This window comes from Sciurus carolinensis, chromosome 11 (genome assembly GCF_902686445.1).
Source record: "Sciurus carolinensis chromosome 11, mSciCar1.2, whole genome shotgun sequence".
Taxonomy (NCBI): domain Eukaryota; kingdom Metazoa; phylum Chordata; class Mammalia; order Rodentia; family Sciuridae; genus Sciurus; species Sciurus carolinensis.
The window spans coordinates 45,997,677-46,018,092 of NC_062223.1; the positions used below are offsets into that span (position 1 = coordinate 45,997,677).

The 20,416-nt window shown below is 35.4% G+C and overlaps 1 protein-coding gene across 2 annotated transcripts in view; it reads right to left on the reverse strand.

Moving 5' to 3' along the window:
• Elp4 (elongator acetyltransferase complex subunit 4) overlaps positions 1-20,416 on the reverse strand; it is a 264,679-nt gene that overhangs the window by 163,400 nt on the left and 80,863 nt on the right. For both annotated transcript variants that reach the window (XM_047516710.1, XM_047516709.1), the window contains exon 5: positions 7,669-7,808. In XM_047516710.1, coding sequence (XP_047372666.1) covers positions 7,669-7,808 — 140 coding nt within the window. The remainder of the gene's footprint in view (positions 1-7,668; positions 7,809-20,416) is intronic.

A 20,416-nucleotide genomic window follows, 5' to 3' on the forward strand; every position in this document is an offset into this window, starting at 1 on the left:
GTCAATTCTCAGCTGAATTCTACAAGACCTTCAAAGAAGAATTAACACCAATACTTCTCAAATTATTCCATGAAATAGAAAGGGAGAGAACCCTTCCAAACTCATTCTATGAGGCTAGTATAACCTTGATGCCAAAACTAGACAAAGACACACCAAGGAAAGAAAACTTCAGAACAATATCCTTAATGAACATACATGCAAAAATTCTCAATAAAATTCTGGCAAATCACATACACAAACATATTAAAAAGTGCACCATGATCAAGAGGTGTTCATCCTAGGGATGCCAGTTTGGTTCAACACATGGAAATCAGCAAATGTAATGCATCTCATCAATAGACTTAAAGATAAGAATCATAAGATCATCTCAATAGATGCAGAAAAAGCACTGGACAATTACAGCATCCCTTCATGTTCAAAACGCTAGAAAAACTAGGGATAATAGGAACATACCTCAACATTGTAAAAGCTCTATATGCTAAACCAAAGGCCAGCATCATCCTAAGTGGAAAAAAATGGAAAGCATTTCCTCTAAAAACTGGAACAAGACAAGGATACACTCTTTCACCACTTCTATTCAATGTCATCCTTGAAACTCTGGCCAGAGAAATTAGATAGAAGAAAGATTAAAGGGATATGAATAGGAAAAGAAGAAGAAAACCTATCACTATTTAATGATAGCATGATTCTATGTTTAGAAGATCCAAAAAATTCCATCAGAAAACTTCTAGAACTAATAAATGAATTCATCAAAGTAGCAGGATATAAAATCAATGCCCATAAATCAAACGCATTCCTATATATCAGTGATGAATCCACTGGAAGAGAAATTAGGAAAACTACCCCATTCACAATAGCTTAAAAAAAAAAAACCTTGGAAATCAATCTAGCAAAAGAAGTGAAAGATGACATATCAAAGTGCATTCTACTGTCATGAATAATTAGAACAACAACAAAAAGAAGTGCAAGACCTCTAGAATGAAAACTACAGAACACTAAAGAAAGAAACTGAAGAGGACTTTAGAAGACGGAAATTTCTCCCATGCTCTTGGATAGGCAGAATCAATATTGTCAAAATGGCCATATTATCAAAAGCATTATACAGATTTAATGCAATTCCTATTAAAATCCCAATGACATTGTTTATAGAATTAGAAAAAGCAACAAGAAATTCATTTGGAAAAATAGGAGACCAAGAATAGCCAAAGCAATCCTAAGCAAGAAGAGTGAAGCAGGAGACATCAAAATACCAGATCTTAAATTATACTACAGAGCCATAATAACAAAAACAGCATGGTATTGGCACCAAAGGAGACGTGTAGACCAATGGTACAGAAGAGAAGACACAGAGATGAACCCACATAAATACAGTCATCTCACACTAAACAAAGACTCCAAAAACATACAAAGATAACCTCTTCAACAAATGGTGCTGGGAAAACTGGAAATCCATATGTAGCAAAATGAAATTAAACCTCTATTTTTCACCCTGCACAAATCAACTCAGAGAGGGTCAAAGACTTGGACACTAGAACAGAGACCCTGTGCCTAATAGAATCTTCACCCTGTTGGCTTAGGACCACACTTCCTTAAAACTCCTAAAGCACAGGAAGGAAAAATCAAGAATCAATAAATGGAATGAACTCAAACTAAAAAACTTCTCAGCAAAGGAAACAATCAATAACGGGAAGAAAGAGCCTACAGAATAGAGCATTAAACTACAGGATACATAAAGAACTCAAAACACTTAACACCAAAAAAAAAAAAAAACAACCCAATCAATAAATGGGTTCACAGACACTTCACAGAAGAAGAAATATGTGTCAACAAATAAGAAAAAAATGTTCAACATCTCTAGCAATTAGAGAAATGCAAATTAAAACTACACTACAATTTCTTCTTACTCTAGTCAGAATGGCAATTATCAAGAATACAAGTAGTACAAATAGAGAAACAACATGTATCCCATTTGTTTACAAAAAAAAAAAAAAAAAAAAAAAAAAAAACCTCATGGCATTGGTACCAAAATAGACAGGTAAACCATTGGTACAGAATAGAAGACACAGAGACAAACCCACATAAATACAGTTACCTCATACTAGACAAAGGAGCCAAAAACATACAATGGAGAAAAAGACAGCCTGTTCAACAAATAGTGCTGGGAAAACTGGAAATCCATATGTAGTAAAATGGAATTAAACCTCTATCTCTCACCCTGCACAAAACTCAACTCAAAATGGATCAAGGACTTAGGAATTAGACCAGAGAGCCTGCACCAAATAGAAGACAAAGTAGACCTGAATCTTCATCATGTAAACTTAGGACCAGACTGCCTTAACAAGTCTCCCAAAGTGCAAGAAATCAAAGTAAGAATCAATAAATAGGATGGATTCAAACTAAAAAACTTTTTCTCAGCAAAGGATGCAATTAATAATGTGAAAAAAAGAGCCTACAGAGTGGGAGAAAAATCTTTTCCACATGTACTTCAGAAAAGTTCAAAATAAATAGAAAATATTATGTTTACTAAAACAAAGTTTCACATGTCGTATTAGGAATTTCTTTTAATATTTTTTCTTCCAATGGTAATAAATATTTATTTAATGCTATGAAGTAGAAAGGACAATAATACACCTTTACAAATTCATAGAAAAAACAGGAAACAATTTGAACTGACTCGAATTCAAAAACTTATTGTAAATTCCAAACAGGTATCTGTTTTTTATAGTCTACTGAATACAAACATTTCTTTTTCTTCACAAATCTAGAAGACTCACATTTAGACTGAACTTAATATAAGGTGAAGAAAATACAGAGGCAATGTTTCATAATACTATTTATCAGAGTTTCTGGGAAGAGATTAAAAACCGCTTAGCTTGAAGTTTTACTTTCTGCCAGAGTGTGCCTTTGCATAGAAGCAATAAAAAGATTCCCCTTTATAATCATTAGAAATGAAATACACACCCATGGGACTTGGAGCCCATTTGTTCTCCATTCTTATTTCCTCAGCTAATATTCCCTAAGAAAGGAGCATGTGATATCTGGAGGCACAGAATACACCTAATGATGACAATGAAATCAAAGTCCCCTTTTAAAACCAATGTTCTCACAAAGACCATTTCTTATTTAATCAGCAAAACATTTCATTCTTAGAATTTTGAGAGAAATTTCACCTGAAGAACTCTGCTCTACACAAGGAAATTTCATGTCAGAAAATTAAGAGTATCTTATTTCATATGAAAACTTATAATTGTTTCTAAAATTTTATTATAATTTGTGCCCTGAGAAACTGATGTTAAAACAAAAAAATTGATATGGTTATAAAGACATTCCTTTGGGTCTCTTCCCTTTCCTTCATTCTGATAATACATAAATGCATATTTGAGTGTTCATAAAAAAAAAAAATCTTTGACCAGTCATGTAATCTACCAAGTTGTCCTAGTCTTCATGTCTACCACCTGTTAGGCATGTGACTTCAGAGTGTTCATTAATTCCAAGTGACAGAAGTTGAGTGTACATTATTCAAAGTAAGCATGGAGTGGAAGGTTAACATTTAACACAAGAGACATGGCTTTGCCGTTGATGTCAGTGAAGAAGGGAAAGATGTTGAAACATCAATCACATTCTTAATTATTCAAGTACAATTGGAGTAAGTGCTCTGAATAGCAGTATCAGGAACTACAAAAAATTATATTGGAGAAACCTGAACTAATTTGGAGTTTTGGGTGTCAGAGAGTCAATAAGACGGGGGCATTCCAAGCTGAAGAGATGATAATGCGAGAGGCATTTAATGATGAACGCCAATAAATGAAACAAATCACTTAAACTAAAGCAGGTTTCTCAATGAAATGTTCATAGAATTCTAAGATTCTGAAGGTGTTACTAGAGCTTTTACTAGATTGAGAAAATAAACCAGTAGAGGGCAATTTTTTTAACTTCACAAACCATAAAACATTAGCATTGGTAGCAAAGGGTTGTTACTGGGTGACCTAATAGCAATGCAGTTAGCAGCTTGCACGTATGTATGACAGTGTGCAGGAAGTGTCCCTCGACACATCTGATGTGCCAGCACCTTGACATAGCATTTTTATGATTCCTAAATGGTTGTGAAATTTAAGAAAACTTTTTCCTCCATCTAGCTTATCTATACAAAGGTCAAGACTTAATGTAATATCATCAAATCTGGAAACAAAAGGCCTGACTTGGAGGATTATGTTGCTATCTCTGCTATCAGTGATAATCAATGTGAAAGGATGTACATTTATTGCTAAAAAAAAATGAAAGTTCTGATGTTGTCATACCCATTGCTTTCTCTACTGAGAGATGCTGACATTAAAGACTTGAATATGAAATAAAAAATCTCTAGGTTTTGCTATAAAATGTTAACTTTATTAAACAAACACCAGTTCATTTGAGAATTTTTAAAAACTGAACAAACACACACAAATGTGTGACCACCAAAAATCCACATACTATATAGTTAATAAGAAGTTCTCTATAGGGTATTTGAACTGAGTGGAATTGCAGGAATATTGGCAGAAAGAATACAGAAGGTGAGATTTTACTGTGTGCTTGAATGGTGAAGACTAACTGCAGAGACTAACCTGCTTAGCAAATATTTTTCATCACACAAACCAGATGGACAAGTCTCTGCAAGACTGAAAAAAAAAGTTTTATTCTAAGTGACAAGATGCTTGGCTTTAAAAGAAACAGAATCACTAGGAAAAATCAGGTTGCAATGGAAACCTTGAAACATTTCCTGTGCTGAGTATATTTGAATGAGAAATGTCACCAGCCTGTCTCAAGTCTTAGGGACATCCACCTGGAAGACTCAGGGATCAGAATGGCCAGTTTCACCTCCTATGCTGTACTTGTCCCCCACTTAAAAAAAAAAAAAAAAAAAAAAAAGAATACAAGTAACAGTAAATGTTGGTAAGGATATGGGAAAAAGGTACACTCATATACATTGCTGGTGGGACTGCAAATTGGTACAACCACTCTGGAAAGCAGTATGAAGATTCCACAGAGAATTTGGAATGGAAACAACCATTTGACCGAGCTATCCCATTCCTCAGTTTATACCCAAAGGAATTAAAATCAGCATACTACAGTGATGCAGCCACATCAATGTTTACAGCAGCTCAACTCACAAGAGCTAAACTATGGAACCGACCTAGATGCCCTTCAACAGATGAATGGATAAAGAAAATGTGATATATATACACAATGGAATATTACTCAACCACAAGAAGAATGAAATTATGGCATTTGCAGGTAAATGGATGAAACTGAAGAATATCATGCTAAGTGAAATAAGCCAATCTCAGAAAACAAAAGGCTGAATGTTTTCTCTGATATGTGGGTGCTAATTCACAATAAGGGGGGCGGGTTGCTAGGGAATAATTGAGGTACTTTGGATTAGAAAGAAGGGGGGTAGGGGGTAAAGGGGTAGGAAGGATAGAATGAATTGGAAGTTATTACCCTATGTGCACATATGATTACAACCAGTGTGATACAACATCATGTACAACCATAAAAATGAGAAGCTATAATCCATTTATATATGATGTGTTGAAGTGCATTATACTGTCATGTATAACTAATTAGAAAAAATAGAACTGAATTAAGAATATAATGTGCAGGCAATCACAAAAATTCAACCTAAAAGGAGGAAGGGACCCAGGAGAACTATCTCTAGTGCTCATGAAAAACTTCCAAGATTAAAGTGATTTCTGAGGAACAAAGCATTGACTAATTCTAATTAAAAAAAAAAAAAAGTTTGCCTCCAATTTAAATTAAGTACATTATTGAAGCACATTCTGGTTTTACATTCAAAGGGGTTTATTTATACACATTCTCAATTGAAATTACACAATTACAAGTGCTAACAATTACAAGAAATGGTAGGTCTTTCTGTAATCTTATTCCTTTCTAGTACTGCTTTGTTTTCAGTAATTCTTCTTCCTTATGGTATCACTCCTTCTTAAAAAAGAGATCTTAGAGAATTTTCCATGATAATAAACTGAGTTTTGGTTACTCGTTTAAAAAAAAAAAAAGAATTTGGAGTTAGGGAGAATTAACTTTGAATCTGAGTTCTACCATTTACTATTTGAGAAATTATGGTCAAGTTATTTTGACCTACTTCCCAAGTCTGTGGGTATATGCATGTTTGGTTCAGCTTGTGGCAAATGTTGGGAACAATAAGAACAACATAATCATTCCAGCTTAACAAAAAATTACTGATACAGGTAAGTAGGTGGTATTTCCTTTTTCCCTCATTCCCAGTTTTCCACATGAGGATATTGATTTTCACTGAATTTAAGGGATTTCCTCAAGGCTAACAGTAGAATGAATTCAGCATCAGAACACAACCCTCACTTTCCAATCCTTCATCAGTCTTTATCAGTGCTCTTTCCTCCATAACACAAAAAAGTCAAAAGAGAAAGGCACCAAAACCTTCTGAAGTAATAAAGCAAAGAAAAAGGGATAGATCTGACAGATTAGTCCTGTTTCTATCACTTAACAGTTGAGCCTCAGTTAAATCACTTCTGTGAATTTCAGTATTTTCTGGAAAAAGGAACACAGCGTTAATACAAGGGTTACACAAGATAATAGAAGTAAAGTATGTAGTGGTGTGACTGATATATTGTAATCATTCATTGATCTTAGCTATTAATACTAAAACAACATGAAAATATCATGTTTGCTAAGTCTTTAGCCATAGACTAACATTCTAACTCCATAAGAAACTGAAGAATATTTTTTGAAACAGATTTCATAATTAGAAAAGTTCTCACTAAATTCTCAGGTTTTAAATCTAGAAAAGAGAATATGGATTTTTAAGTTATTTCAGTTCACAATTTCCTGCCTATTCAATCTCCATTTAATAACTCATTTCACTTTAAAAATAATGGTTTTATAGTGCTAAAGAAAATAAAGGCTACAACCTATTCACAGCTTACCATAATAAGAACTGTAATTAAATATTCTTAAGAATTTATTAATTATTCAATATCAAGTCCTGTAATTTTCAGAGTTCGGCTTTAGTAAGTTCTTAGAAGTATAAACAGGTTAGGCTGTTTTAATATTTAAAAATCTTCATTATAATATTCAAACTCTAGATTCTCTTGTTACCTAAAATCATAGACTGTTTTATTTACAGCACAACTAGAAAGTCTTAATAAATAAGTAATGGAAAATATGTACTTTTTTACCTTTTAGAAGACACTTAAAAAACATTGAGCAAATAGCATTATTTCATATTATTTTCCTTGCTATTACTAGCCTTAAGTATTTATTTGGGTTAAAAGATCCTAATTTAGAACTGTTTCACATTTTAGTGAAAATAAAACCAGTGAGGAATGTGACCAGCCTGGTATCCAGATTTTTCTAGTTGCAAATTAAAGTAATAGATGGTGTAACTGTTATGGGACCACAAAAAAAAAAAAAAAAAAAAAAGAAAGAAAAGAAAAGAAAAAAGAAAAAAAGAAAGAAAAGGTATAATGCATAATGAATATTATGAAACATGTATAATTAACATTATGTATTATGTAGAAAAACAATACTTACTATTACACTTTTAGATATGCATTCCTTCAAAAAGTGTGGTAAAAAATGCATTGTATTAATTTTTGAAACTGGAATTTATAATTATGTGGGACATTAACTTACTAGGGTTCTACTTTAAGAGTTGAAGATACTTTTTGTGGAAGAAAAAATCCATGACATTTTGAAGCCTCCAGTAGTTCTTGTGGCATCCTTTTTGATACATCATAATAGTGACCAAATCTTGAAGATGATACTGGTCCAACCTGCCAAAAAAAACCCCATGGTTGCTCAAAAATTATTTTTAAACTATAATTTCTCTGTCCTATATCCTGCAAAGCAATGCTACACTTATGTATTTTAATGCTAATAAGGAATTTATGTATTTTAATGCTAATAAGGAAGAACTAATATACATATACTTATTAAGTTTCAAAGAACGGTACAACCACCTTTATTATTAAAACTATATATAGTTAGGAATTAAGCTTTTCATCATTCATGTTTCTTCACTCTTAGCAGTTCCTAAGTTTAATAAGATTTTAAACACCTTTTTTTTCTATACTGTATACTTTCCAAGTTAAAAAATTAAATATACCTAATTCTTATGTTTAAGTTCTAGGTTTTAATGACAAATTAAAAATATGCAGCTGTTAAAGCTTTGATGACAAATTAAATATGCAGTTGCTAAAAACCAAATGTAAATTTAAGCCAAGTTAATTCATTGGTGAGACCCAAAAAGAAATCAGGTATTAAATATTAAACTGAGTATCATTTTAAAACTAAATGTTCAGAATATATAAGCATATTCAACATTTCTTAGGAACTTAAAATTAAGCTTATAGCATAAAAAGTACATTACTCCAGACAGGAACAAGGCACATGATTAAGTGGAAAGATGTATATAAGCTATATTAGCTATATTATATCAATCAGAAGTTGGCATAATCATTAGTTCAGTCATAGTTTCTGCTTTGTGTTCTCTATTAATGATTTCTCCACCAAATTATCTTTCTCCTAAGAAATTCTAGTAACTCTTGACACTGAATTTACTTACCTAGGTTAGTAAAAATCTAATAAGAAAAATATTGCTTTGAATGGACTGATTTCAATACCACTCCCTCCCCAAAGTAGAAATGCTAAGAAATTCCACCTGACAATAGCTTCTAGTAAAAGCTCTGATATAATCTTGTATATAATCTTATATAATTTCCATTGACATCCAAGCTACAAAACAGGCAAATTTTAGAACATTCAACAAAATTAGATAATTTCTACAAAAATAAAAAAACTATACATAGTAGGTTCACATGTTACATTATACTGACAATTTTTAAATTTAGATAAGAAACATAAATTTGCTTGACACTTAGATATTTGCATCTAAGATTTCAAAGATTCATATTAAAAGCCTATAAACTTCAAATTATAAAGTAACATTTAATAAAAAAATTTAAATCTAATGGAAGCATTTTTTTTTCATATTTAGTCTGTGGGTTTGACATTTACTCCTAAATAAAATGACTGTTTATCCGTCCATGACGTGCCACTTATTTTCATTAATGAAAGAGTTCTATCTGTTGGCTTCAATCTGATCTTTTCAATGCTATAATAAATATGGAATTATGGCTCCCAAAATATGATTTATTCATTTGTTGTGAAAGTACTGATAAATAAATTATGACATTAAAATATGTTTCTTAAAAACAGGGGATAAAGTTTTAAAATGTAAAGTTACTAGTTTAAAGCAAGGTCTTAGCATTAGTCTTAAACAAGGTTTGTTCTCTGGCCTATAATCTATTCTTTATCCGGATTATAGTTCAGAATGTTTTTACTGCAATCTCTGCTAGAGCTCATCTTTTTATTGTGTAAGTCCAAGCCCCCTTAATGTTTTATAGAAAGGCCTTGACTAACTGAACTTTGATCTGATGTCTTCATTGAGAAAAACACCAGGTTGCCCATTTCAGATGCAAATCCCCCTAAGGCCCAATAGAATTTAGTAAAGACAGCAAAAAAGAAGAAACCAGAAGTTTCCAGGATCCTCTTTGAGAATCCTGGGGCACACTGGTGTCCTTAATCCATGCACCAGCATGGATTAAGGTAGGTGATAACCTTTCCTGATTCAAAAGAATAAGCAGAGTGCCTACAAACTGGGTGGAGACTAGGATTTGGCTATAATAAAACACCATGCAATAAAAGCCTGGTCTATGTCAGAAGCCTCTGAAAAGGCCTCAATGTACTGCATTCCCAGGCCTAGTAGGGAAGCTTGCAAAAGCCTACCTGAATCAAATAAGCATGAATAATCTATTTTAGCAGACTGACCATGGGGAGAGAGAAAGAAAGAGACTTTCTACTTCTTTTAAGTTTGAGTTAATAAATTTATTAGTGGACTGAAGGTTCTTGAAGTCCTATGCACTCAGAGAAATATGCTAAATTGCCAAGAAGCAAAGTATGCTTTTTAAGTTGCCGTCTCTATTAATGTTTCTAATTACAATATTAATGTGATAGAAATCTCAGATTTGGGATGAATTAAGGCAGAAAATTGATTTCATGCTGTGACAGTTTAAATATAGAACACAAATAATTCATTAAAATGTAAAAATAAAATTGGAAGCTTTTCTTATTATAATTATTATTAAATTATTTAGAAATTAAGATTAGATATGACAGTTAAAAATATTCAAGGTAGACATGAAAATTTTATTCTTATTAAAGACTTTAATCTTTAAAAAAGGAAAACAAACATATTCATTAGAGAAAAAAATTTCACAAGCTTTTTCTACTCAAGACAGTATTAAAATATAATCAGATTTTCAAAACACAAATATTTTGAGACCTAGAAACTATTGATAAAAAGGAGAAAAATTTAAATATTTACTCACTAAATGCTGTGACTATAATGATACTTATCCATGAAAACTGTCATCAACTTCATAACAAAATATGCATTTTTAAAATATCAAACTGTAGTAGGTAAGCAGTTTGCTAAGTTTGAGAACGTATATTGCTTTCGTTTTACATTAAAAGAACTTTTATTTCACATTCATAAATTACTTTTAACTTTGCTATTTGTGGAAAAGAGTAAAATGGAATAGCAAATAAAAATTTACGTTAAAAGAAAATAAACTATGATGGGGTGCAAAGGAAAATAGCAACAAAACAAGACCATATGCAACTCTAGTATGTTAGAAAGAAAAAAACTTTCAGAAAAGAGCTGCACCACAAATAATCTAAATAAGACATTTTCTTACCATTGTTCTCACTTCTTGTTTCTCAGTATAGTATAAGAGACAGCAAGAATCTAAACACTTATTAAATCATTTTGAGCCTCAGTTCAATCACCTGATCATCAGGCTGTTGTGAGAATCTAACGCAATACTGACTATGGATATTTTGTAAATTCTGAAGCACTGTGCAAATGTTGTTATTACTATTGTGTTGTGATTCACTAAAGAATCAGAGGATCTACCACTTTTGTAGTTATGTTGCCTTATTGAAAAAATGATATTTGTCGGTCATCCACGGACGTATATATGTATCACAGGATTGCTGACTGAACCACTAAGGTAGAAAGTCAAAGTGTAATAAGCATTTAATATAATAAGGAACTAATAATAAACTTCTATAAATTTTGGAGGCATAGTAGGCCATGGTAATAGAGCTCTACAATACTGAAGAAATTAAATCTCAAAACATTGTAGGCTAGTAATTTGTGAAATGAGGAGGGAACAGGGTTGATGTTTAGATAGGGAAGAAGAGGCCACCTTGGAGAGAGAATCAAAATCATGTAGTAAAGTAAGGTTGCTTTGAAAAACTGTATGTTCTTTAAACTGGAAAAGGCACTGATTTATATTACTAAGCTACTATTACTGATTTAAGTATGTATATTCTTATCCTTTGCTGCATTCCCTAAATGGCAATATGGCTACACAATTAAGACTTGGAGACAAATTATATTGGTCATCTCTGCTAAGCTACATACTGGGTTTTGGATTAAGTCATAATAAATTAACTATATTTTGTCCAAAGAAAGTAGTAGAAAAGCCAGGTTTTCTGTTTTGCTTATTTAACCTGGGAATGGCAAAGTAAGGCCTAGATTGAGAAACAGATAACAATGAGAGATGACTTAAGTCTTGATAAATCATCATATATAAAATTACTGTGGGGCTGGGGATATAGTGTATTTGTAAGAGCACTTGCTTGATTAGCATATGCTTATTGCCCTGGTTCAATCCTCAATACTAAAAGATAAAAAATAAAATAAAATTACCATGACAGGCAAACATACAATGCTGGTGACATTTCAAAGAAAATCAAAGTCAGAACATAATTCTGTTTTCTAAAACTGACAGAACTAACTTGTGAATACTGAAGTTTGACCATTGACTGTCAAGTCAAAATAAATTGCTACTTATAGTATTAATTGATGCAATTAAACACAGTTTAGCATTTAACTTACACAATGTATAATTCATTCACTCATGGATCCAACAAATAACTATTGAACACCAACTAATTTTCAGTAAAATAGTCAAAAGTCTCTTTCTCTCATTGAGCTCATATTCTAGTAGGAGATAGATGATAAGTAATAAATTAAATATACCATCTACTAGATTTAATGATGTACTTAAAGAAAAATAAAGCAGTGTAAGGCAATGAAAGAGAGAGAGGAACTTTATTTTACATCAACTGACAAAGGAAGTCATGACAAAGTAATATTTTAGAAATCACCTGGAGAAAATGGGAGATAACTTTCAGAAAATGTTGTGAGAAGAGCACAATTTTCAAAACACTAAAGCTGTAAATTTTGAAAATTGACCAGTGGATTTCTTTGTTAATATTCAACCTTGAGAAAAATTTATCTCCATAGATAATCAAGGCAATAACAGATATACCATACTCTAAAAGGAAGAATGGAATCAGCACTGCTTATATGTAAATGGGGCAGACATATTATCCAAAGTGAAAGGGGCAGGAGTATTATTCAAATTACAATTTATAAAGAGACAATGAATTTGTAAAGAAACAAAGAACTCTCTTTCCAGTTCTAGATTTTATAATAAGTCAAAAGAGAGAAGACTTAAAAATTTTAGTTGCTTGCATTTTTGCGAACAGTTTTACTTGAAGAATGTCAAAGACCAATGAAAAGACCAACACCTGAGATACAAGTAAAACTAAAGAAAATGGAAGAAACAAGTGAAGTATATAATCTACAATTTAGCTTTATCAAAAAGCTAAATTTACTTCAGAGTTTATGTTCATTATTAACTCTTTCACAACACAATCAGTAGAAAAATTAGAATATGGTCACTCTTTACAAAAAAGAGGCACTGTTAAGCCCAGTTACTCAAATAAAACTTCCAGATTAAAAACATGCAGTTCTGGGCTGGGGTTGTGGCTCAGTGGCAGAGTGCTTGCCTAGCATGTGCAAGGCACTGGGTTCGATTCTCAGGGCCACAAATAAATAAATAAAATCAAGGCTTATTGCCAACTAAAAAAAAAAAAAAAAAAAAAGACATGCAGTTCTTTGCCATTAGGGTTCCCAAGTGCTAGTTCTAAATTTCCTATCTGTTTTAATCTCTGTTACTTAACTCACACTTTCCAAAGAAGACTAAGTATATTTATGCTGGCCTCTTTTTTTTTTTTTTTTTTTTATGTTTTTTTTTTTTTTATTTATTTTTTTTTACGTTTACATAGGGTAATGATGTTTATTATATTTTCCCCTCCCCCCCACCCCTCCCACCCCTCCCACCCCTCCCACCCCTCTTTTCCCTCTACACAGTCCTTCTTTCCTTCATTCTTACTGCTCTCCTTAGCCTAACTCTAAACCTAACCCTAAACCTAATGCTAGCCCCTCCCACCCCCCATTATATGTCCTCATCCGCTTATCAGCGAGATCATTCGTCCTTTAGTTTTTTGAGATTGGCTTATCTCACTTAGCATGATATTCTCCAATTTCGACCATTTGCCTACAAATGCCATAATTTTATCATTCTTCATTGCGGAGTAATATTCCATTGTATAAATATGCCACAGTTTCTTTATCCATTCATCAACTGAAGGACATCTAGGTTGGTTCCACAATCTGGCTATGGTGAATTGAGCAGCAATGAACATTGATGTGGCTGTATCTCTGTAGTATGCTGATTTTAAGTCCTTTGGGTATAGGCCAAGGAGTGGGATAGCTGGGTCAAATGGTGTTTCCATTCCAAGCTTTCTGAGGAATCTCCACACTGCTTTCCAGAGTGGTTGCACTAATTTGCAACCCCACCAGCAATGTATGAGTGTTCCTTTTTCACCACATCCTCGCCAACACCTATTGTTGCTTGTATTCTTGATAATCGCCATTCTAATTGGGGTGAGATGAAATCTTAGGGTAGTTTTGATTTGCATTTCCCTTATTACTAGGGATGTTGAACATTTTTTCATATATCTGGTGATTACTTGTACATCTTCTTCTGTGAAGTGTCTGTTCATTTCCTTAGCCCATTTGTTGATTGGATTATTTGTATTCTTCGTGTAGAGTTTTTTGAGTTCTTTATAGATTCTGGAAATTAGCGCTCTATCTGAGGTATGGTTGGCAAAGATATTCTCCCACTCTGTAGGCTCTCTCTTCACATTTCTGATAGTTTCCTTTGCTGAGAGAAAGCTTTTTAGTTTGAATCTATCCCAGTTGTTTATTCTTGCTTTTATTTCTTGTGCTATGGGAGTCCTGTTAAGGAAATCTGATCCTGAGCCAACAAGTTGAAGATTTGTACCTACTTTTTCTTCTATAAGATGCAGGGTCTCTGGTCTGATTCCGAGGTCCTTGATCCATTTTGAGTTGAGTTTTGTGTAGGGTGAGAGATAGGGGTTTAGTTTCATTCTATTGCATATAGTTTTCCAGTTTTCCCAGCACCATTTGTTGAAGAGGCTATCTTTTCTCCATTGCATATTGTTGGAACCTTTGTCTAGTATGAGAAAATTGTATTTATTTGGGTTTGTGTCCATGTCCTCTATTCTGTACCATTGATCTACCTGTCTATTTTGGTACCAATACCATGCCGTTTTTGTTACTATTGCTTTGTAGTAGAGTTGAAGATCTGGTATTGCAATACCCCCTGCTTCGCTCTTGCTACTGAGGATTGCTTTAGCTATTCTAGGTTTTTTATTCTTCCAGATGAATTTCATAATTGCTTGCTCTATTTCTGCGAGGTACATCATTGGGATTTTAATTGGAATTGCATTGAATCTGTATAGAACTTTAGGTAGTATAGCCATTTTGACGATATTAATTCTGCCTATCCAGGAACATGGGAGATCTTTCCATCTTCTAAGGTTTTCTTGAATTTCTTTCTTTAGTGTTCTGTAGTTCTCATTGTAGAGGTCTTTCACCTCTTTTGTGAGATTGATTCCCAAGTATTTTATTTTTTTCGATGCTATTGTGAATGGAGTAGTTTTCCTAATTTCTCTTTCTGAAGATTCATCACTTATGTATAAAAATGCATTGGATTTATGAGCATTGATCTTGTAACCTGCTACTTTACTGAATTCACTTATGAGTTCTAAAAGTTTTCTGGTGGAATTTCCAGGTTCCTCTAAATATATAATCATGTCATCAGCGAACAGGGATAGTTTGAGTTCTTCTTTTCCTATTCGTATCCCTTTAATTTCTTTGGTTTGTCTGATTGCTCTGGCTAGAGTCTCAAGGACGATGTTGAATAGAAGCGGTGAAAGAGGGCATCCCTGCCTTGTTCCAGTTTTTAGGGGGAACGCTTTCAGTTTTTCACCATTTAGAATGATATTAGCCATGGGCTTAGCGTAGATGGCCTTTATAATGTTTAGGAATGTTCCCATTACCCCAATTTTTTCTAGTGTTTTGAGCATGAAGGGAGGCTGTATTTTATCAAATGCTTTTTCTGCATCTATTGAAATAATCATGTGATTCTTAACTTTAAGTCTGTTGATATGGTGAATGACATTTATTGATTTCCGAATGTTGAACCAACCTTGCATCCCTGGGATAAAACCCACTTGATCGTGGTGCACTATCTTTTTAATATATATTTGTATGCGATTTGCTAAAATTTTGTTGAGAATTTTTGCATCGATGTTCATTAAGGATATTGGTCTGAAATTTTCTTTCCTTGATGTGTCTCTGTCTGGTTTAGGTATCAGGGTGATATTGGCTTCATAGAACGAGTTTGGTAGGGTTCCCTCCTCTTCTATTTCATGGAATAGTTTGAGGAGTATTGGAATGAGCTCTTCTTTAAAGGTTTTATAGAACTCGGCTGAGAACCCATCTGGTCCTGGACTTTTCTTTGTTGGTAGGCTTTTGATGACCTCTTCTATTTCATTGCTTGAAATTGGTTTATTTAAGTTGTGTATGTCCTCCTCGTTCAGTTTAGGTAGTTCATATGTCTCTAGAAATTTGTTGATGTCTTCAAGGTTTTCTGTTTTGTTGGAGTATAGATTTTCGAAATAGCTTCTAATTATGTTTTGTATTTCACTCGTGTCTGTTGTGATGTTTCCTTGTTCATTCCGAATTTTAGTAATTTGAGTTTTCTCCCTCTTTCTCTTTGTTAGTGTGGCTAAGGGTTATCAATTTTATTTATTTTTTCAAAGAACCAACTATTTATTTTATTAATTTTTCCGATTGTTTCTTTTGTTTCGATTTCGTTGATTTCGGCTCTGATTTTAACTATTTCCTGTCTTCTACTACTTTTGGTATTGGTCTGCTCTTCTTTTTCTAGTGCTTTGAGCTGTAGTGTTAAGTCGTTTATTTGTTGATTTCTACTTCTTTTTTTGAATGCACCCCATGAAATAAATCTTCCTCTAAGTACTGCTTTCATAGTGTCCCAGAGATTTTGATATGATGTGTCTTTGTTCTCGTTTACTTCTAAGAATTTTTTTATTTCCCTCCTGATGTCTTCTGTTATCCATTCATCATATAATAGTGTATTATTTAGTCTCCAGGTATTGGAGAAGTTTCTGTTTTTTATTCTGTCATTTATTTCTAATTTCAATCCATTATGATCTGATAGAGTGCAAGGTAGTATCTCTATCTTCTTGTATTTACTAACAGTAGCTTTGTGGCATAAAATATGGTCTATTTTAGAGAAGGATCCATGTGCTGCTGAGAAGAAAGTGTATTCATTCTTTGTTGGATGGTATATTCTATATATGTCCGTTAAGTCTAAATTGCTGATTGTGTTGTTGAGATCTATAGTTTCTTTATTCAATTTTTGTTTGGACGATCTATCCAGTGGTGAGAGAGGTGTGTTAAAATCGCCTAGTATTATTGTGTTGTGGTCTATTTGATTTCTGGAATTGAGAAGGATTTGTTTGACGTACGTGGATGAGCCAATGTTCGGGGCATAGATATTTATGATTGTTATGTCTTGCTGATTTATGCTTCCCTTAAGCAGCATGTAGTGTCCTTCTTTATCCCTTCTGACTAGTTTTGGTTTGAAGTCCACATTATCTGAGATGAGGATGGATACTCCAGCTTTTTTGCTGTGTCCGTGTGCATGGTATGTTTTTCCCCATCCTTTCACCTTTAGTCTATGGGTGTCTCTTTCTATGAGGTGAGTCTCTTGCAGGCAACATATTGTTGGATTTTTTTTTTAATCCAATCTGCCAGTCTGTGTCTTTTGATTGATGAATTCAGGCCATTAACATTCAGGGTTATTATTGTGATATGATTTGTATTCCCAGTCAATTGACTCATATTTGTTTTTGACATGATTCGGTTTCTCCTTTATTTGGCTATTCCTTTAGGCTAGCGCCTCCTGTTGCTGATTTGCATCGTTGTTTTTCATCTCTTCCTCATGGAATATTTTGCTGAGAATGTTCTGTAATGCTGGCTTTCTTTTTGTAAATTCCTTTAGCTTTTGTTTATCATGGAAGGATCTTATTTCATCATCAAATTTGAAGGTAAGTTTTGCTGGGTATAAGATTCTTGGTTGGCATCCATTTTCTTTCAGGGCTTGGTATATGTTGTTCCAGGCCCTTCTAGCTTTTAGGGTCTGGATTGAAAAATCTGCTGATATTCTTGTTGGTTTCCCTCTGAATGTAATTTGATTCTTTTCTCTCGCGGCCTTTAAAATTCTGTATTTTGTATGTTAGGTATTTTCATAATAATGTGCCTTGGTGTGGGTCTGTTGTAATTTTGTATGTTTGGAGTTCTATAAGCCTCTTGTACTTGGTTTTCCATTTCGTTCTTCAGATTTGGGAAATTTTCTGTTATTATTTCATTGAATAGATCGTTCATTCCTTTGGTTTGTTTCTCTAAGCCTTCCTCAATCCCAATAATTCTCAAATTTGGCCTTTTCATGATATCCCATAGTTCTTGGAGATTCTGTTCATGATTTCTTACCATCTTCTCTGTTTGTTCCACTTTGTTTTCAAGGTTAAATATTTTGTCTTCAATGTCTGAGGTTCTGTCTTCCAGGTGTTCTATCCTATTGGTTATGCTTTCTATGGAGTTTTTAACTTGGTTTATTGTTTCCTTCATTTCAAGGATTTCAGTTTGGTTTTTTTTCAGTATCTCTAACTCTTTATTGAAATGATCTCTTGCTTCCCGTATTTGGTCTTTTAACTGTTGATTGGTGCGATCATTTAATGCCTGCATTTGCTCTTTCATCTCCTCCTTCAATGCCTGCATTTGCTCTTTCATCTCCTCATTAGCTTCCCTGATCGTTTTAATTACGTACATTCTGAACTCCCTTTCTGACATTTCTTCTGCTCTGCTGTCATTGGGTTTTATTGATGTAGTATCTAGGTTTGTTTGGGACATTTTCTTCCCTTGTTTTCTCATAATGGTCAGTTGTCAGTGGGACCCTGAGATATTGCAGTTTTCCACTATTGGCTTATAGTGTCCCAGTAGATTTCCAGTGTATCACCTCCCAGCCTTCAGTAGCCTGATGTCTTGGAGGAATCAGATAAAGCAGCTCATTCGAAGAATACTGCCCCTAGCCCCCTACTGGTTCCACGTTTTGGAACTGGCTCTGTGCGGAAATGCTCTCACTGTGGGCCTGCACCGTGCAGCTGGCCTTGTGGAAAGAGCCCACTGCCGGAGTGTGGAAGACTACCTTGGGAAGACTCAAGCTGCCCTGCCCGGCTCCGATAAGCCACCTCTATCTGGGCCTGCCACCCGGGCTGAGCTTTACCCAGTGGGCAGACTCACCCGTGGCTCCACTTCAGTCCGAGTCTCTCAATGCCTCCCCTTCTTAACTCCTGGGTTCTGGAGCGACCGGGGGTGCAGTCTCCCTCTAGGCCGCCATCTTGGATCGCCCCGTGAAGAGAGCCCGCAGCCGGAGTGGGCAGAGCCGCCTGAAGAGGTCTCCGGCTGCCCTGCCCTTATCCCTGAGGCTGATTGCAGATCGAGGCTCTCCGCTGGTTCTTTGCAGGAGTACACTGCACTGCAGCAGCTCCGGGACTCGGAGCGTGCTCTGTTCAGACAGGCTCTCACTAGCGGGCCAGTTCCGTTCCGAGAACCTGGAGAAGCTGGCTGTGTGGGCGGGGCCCACCGCCGGAGTGCGCAGGACTGCCTGTGGATGACTCTAGTTGCCCTGCCCGGCTCCGATAAGCCACCTCTATCTGGGCCTGCCACCCGGGCCGAGCTTTACCCAGTGGGCAGACTCACCCGTGGCTCCACTTCAGTCCGAGTCTCTCAATGCCTCCCCTTCTTAACTCCTGGGTTCTGGAGCGACCGGGGGTGCAGTCTCCCTCTAGGCCGCCATCTTGGATCGCCCCGTGAAGAGAGCCCGCAGCCGGAGTGGGCAGAGCCGCCTGAAGAGGTCTCCGGCTGCCCTGCCCTTATCCCTGAGGCTGACTGCAGATCGAGGCTCTCCACTGGTTCTTTGCAGGAGTACACTGCACTGCAGGGGCTCCGGGACTCGGAGCGTGCTCTGTTCAGACAGGCTCTCACTAGCGGGCCAGTTCCGTTCCGAGAACCTGGAGGAGCTGGCTGTGTGGGCGGGGCCCACCGCCGGAGTGCGCAGGACTGCCTGTGGATGACTCTAGTTGTCCTGCCCGGCTCCGAATAGCCACCTCTATCTGGGCCTGCCACCCGGGCCGAGCTTTACCCAGTGGGCAGACTCACCCGTGGCTCCACTTCAGTCCGAGTCTCTCAATGCCTCCCCTTCTTAACTCCTGGGTTCTGGAGCGACCGGGGGTGCAGTCTCCCTCTAGGCCGCCATCTTGGATCGCCCCGTGAAGAGAGCCCGCAGCCGGAGTGGGCAGAGCCGCCTGAAGAGGTCTCCGGCTGCCCTGCCCTTATCCCTGAGGCTGACTGCAGATCGAGGCTCTCCGCTGGTTCTTTGCAGGAGTACACTGCACTGCAGGGGCTCCGGGACTCGGAGCGTGCTCTGTTCAGACAGGCTCTCACTCTATGCTGGCCTCTTATACTCAATTCTCAGTCTCACCCAAGTATGTCTTAACAACATCTGATTACACAAAACTGTCTTTTATTTTTAATATAAATATATAATATTCTACAGTTCAGCTACACTTCATTGTTTATTGACAGTTATTTCCAATCTTTTGCTATTAAGAATATGTTTCAAGAAAAGTTCAGAATCTTTCATTTTATAACTGAGTAAACAAATTCATGATATAAATTTCCATAAGAATCAAAGGATATATGTTTTTATAATTTTGAAGGATACTACCAAAGTACCCTCCACAGAAGCGATACTATTCACATTTCCGCTAACAAAGATGAGAATGCTAGCTGTCTTTGACTTTTGCTAGTACAGCGTCAAACATTTTAGATCACCATTAATCTGTAAAGAGAAAAATACCATGCCAGTGTAGTTTTAATTTACATTTCTCCTATTAATTGGACATCTGTTCTTGTATGTTTAAGAGCCACCTAAACTTCCTTTTCATA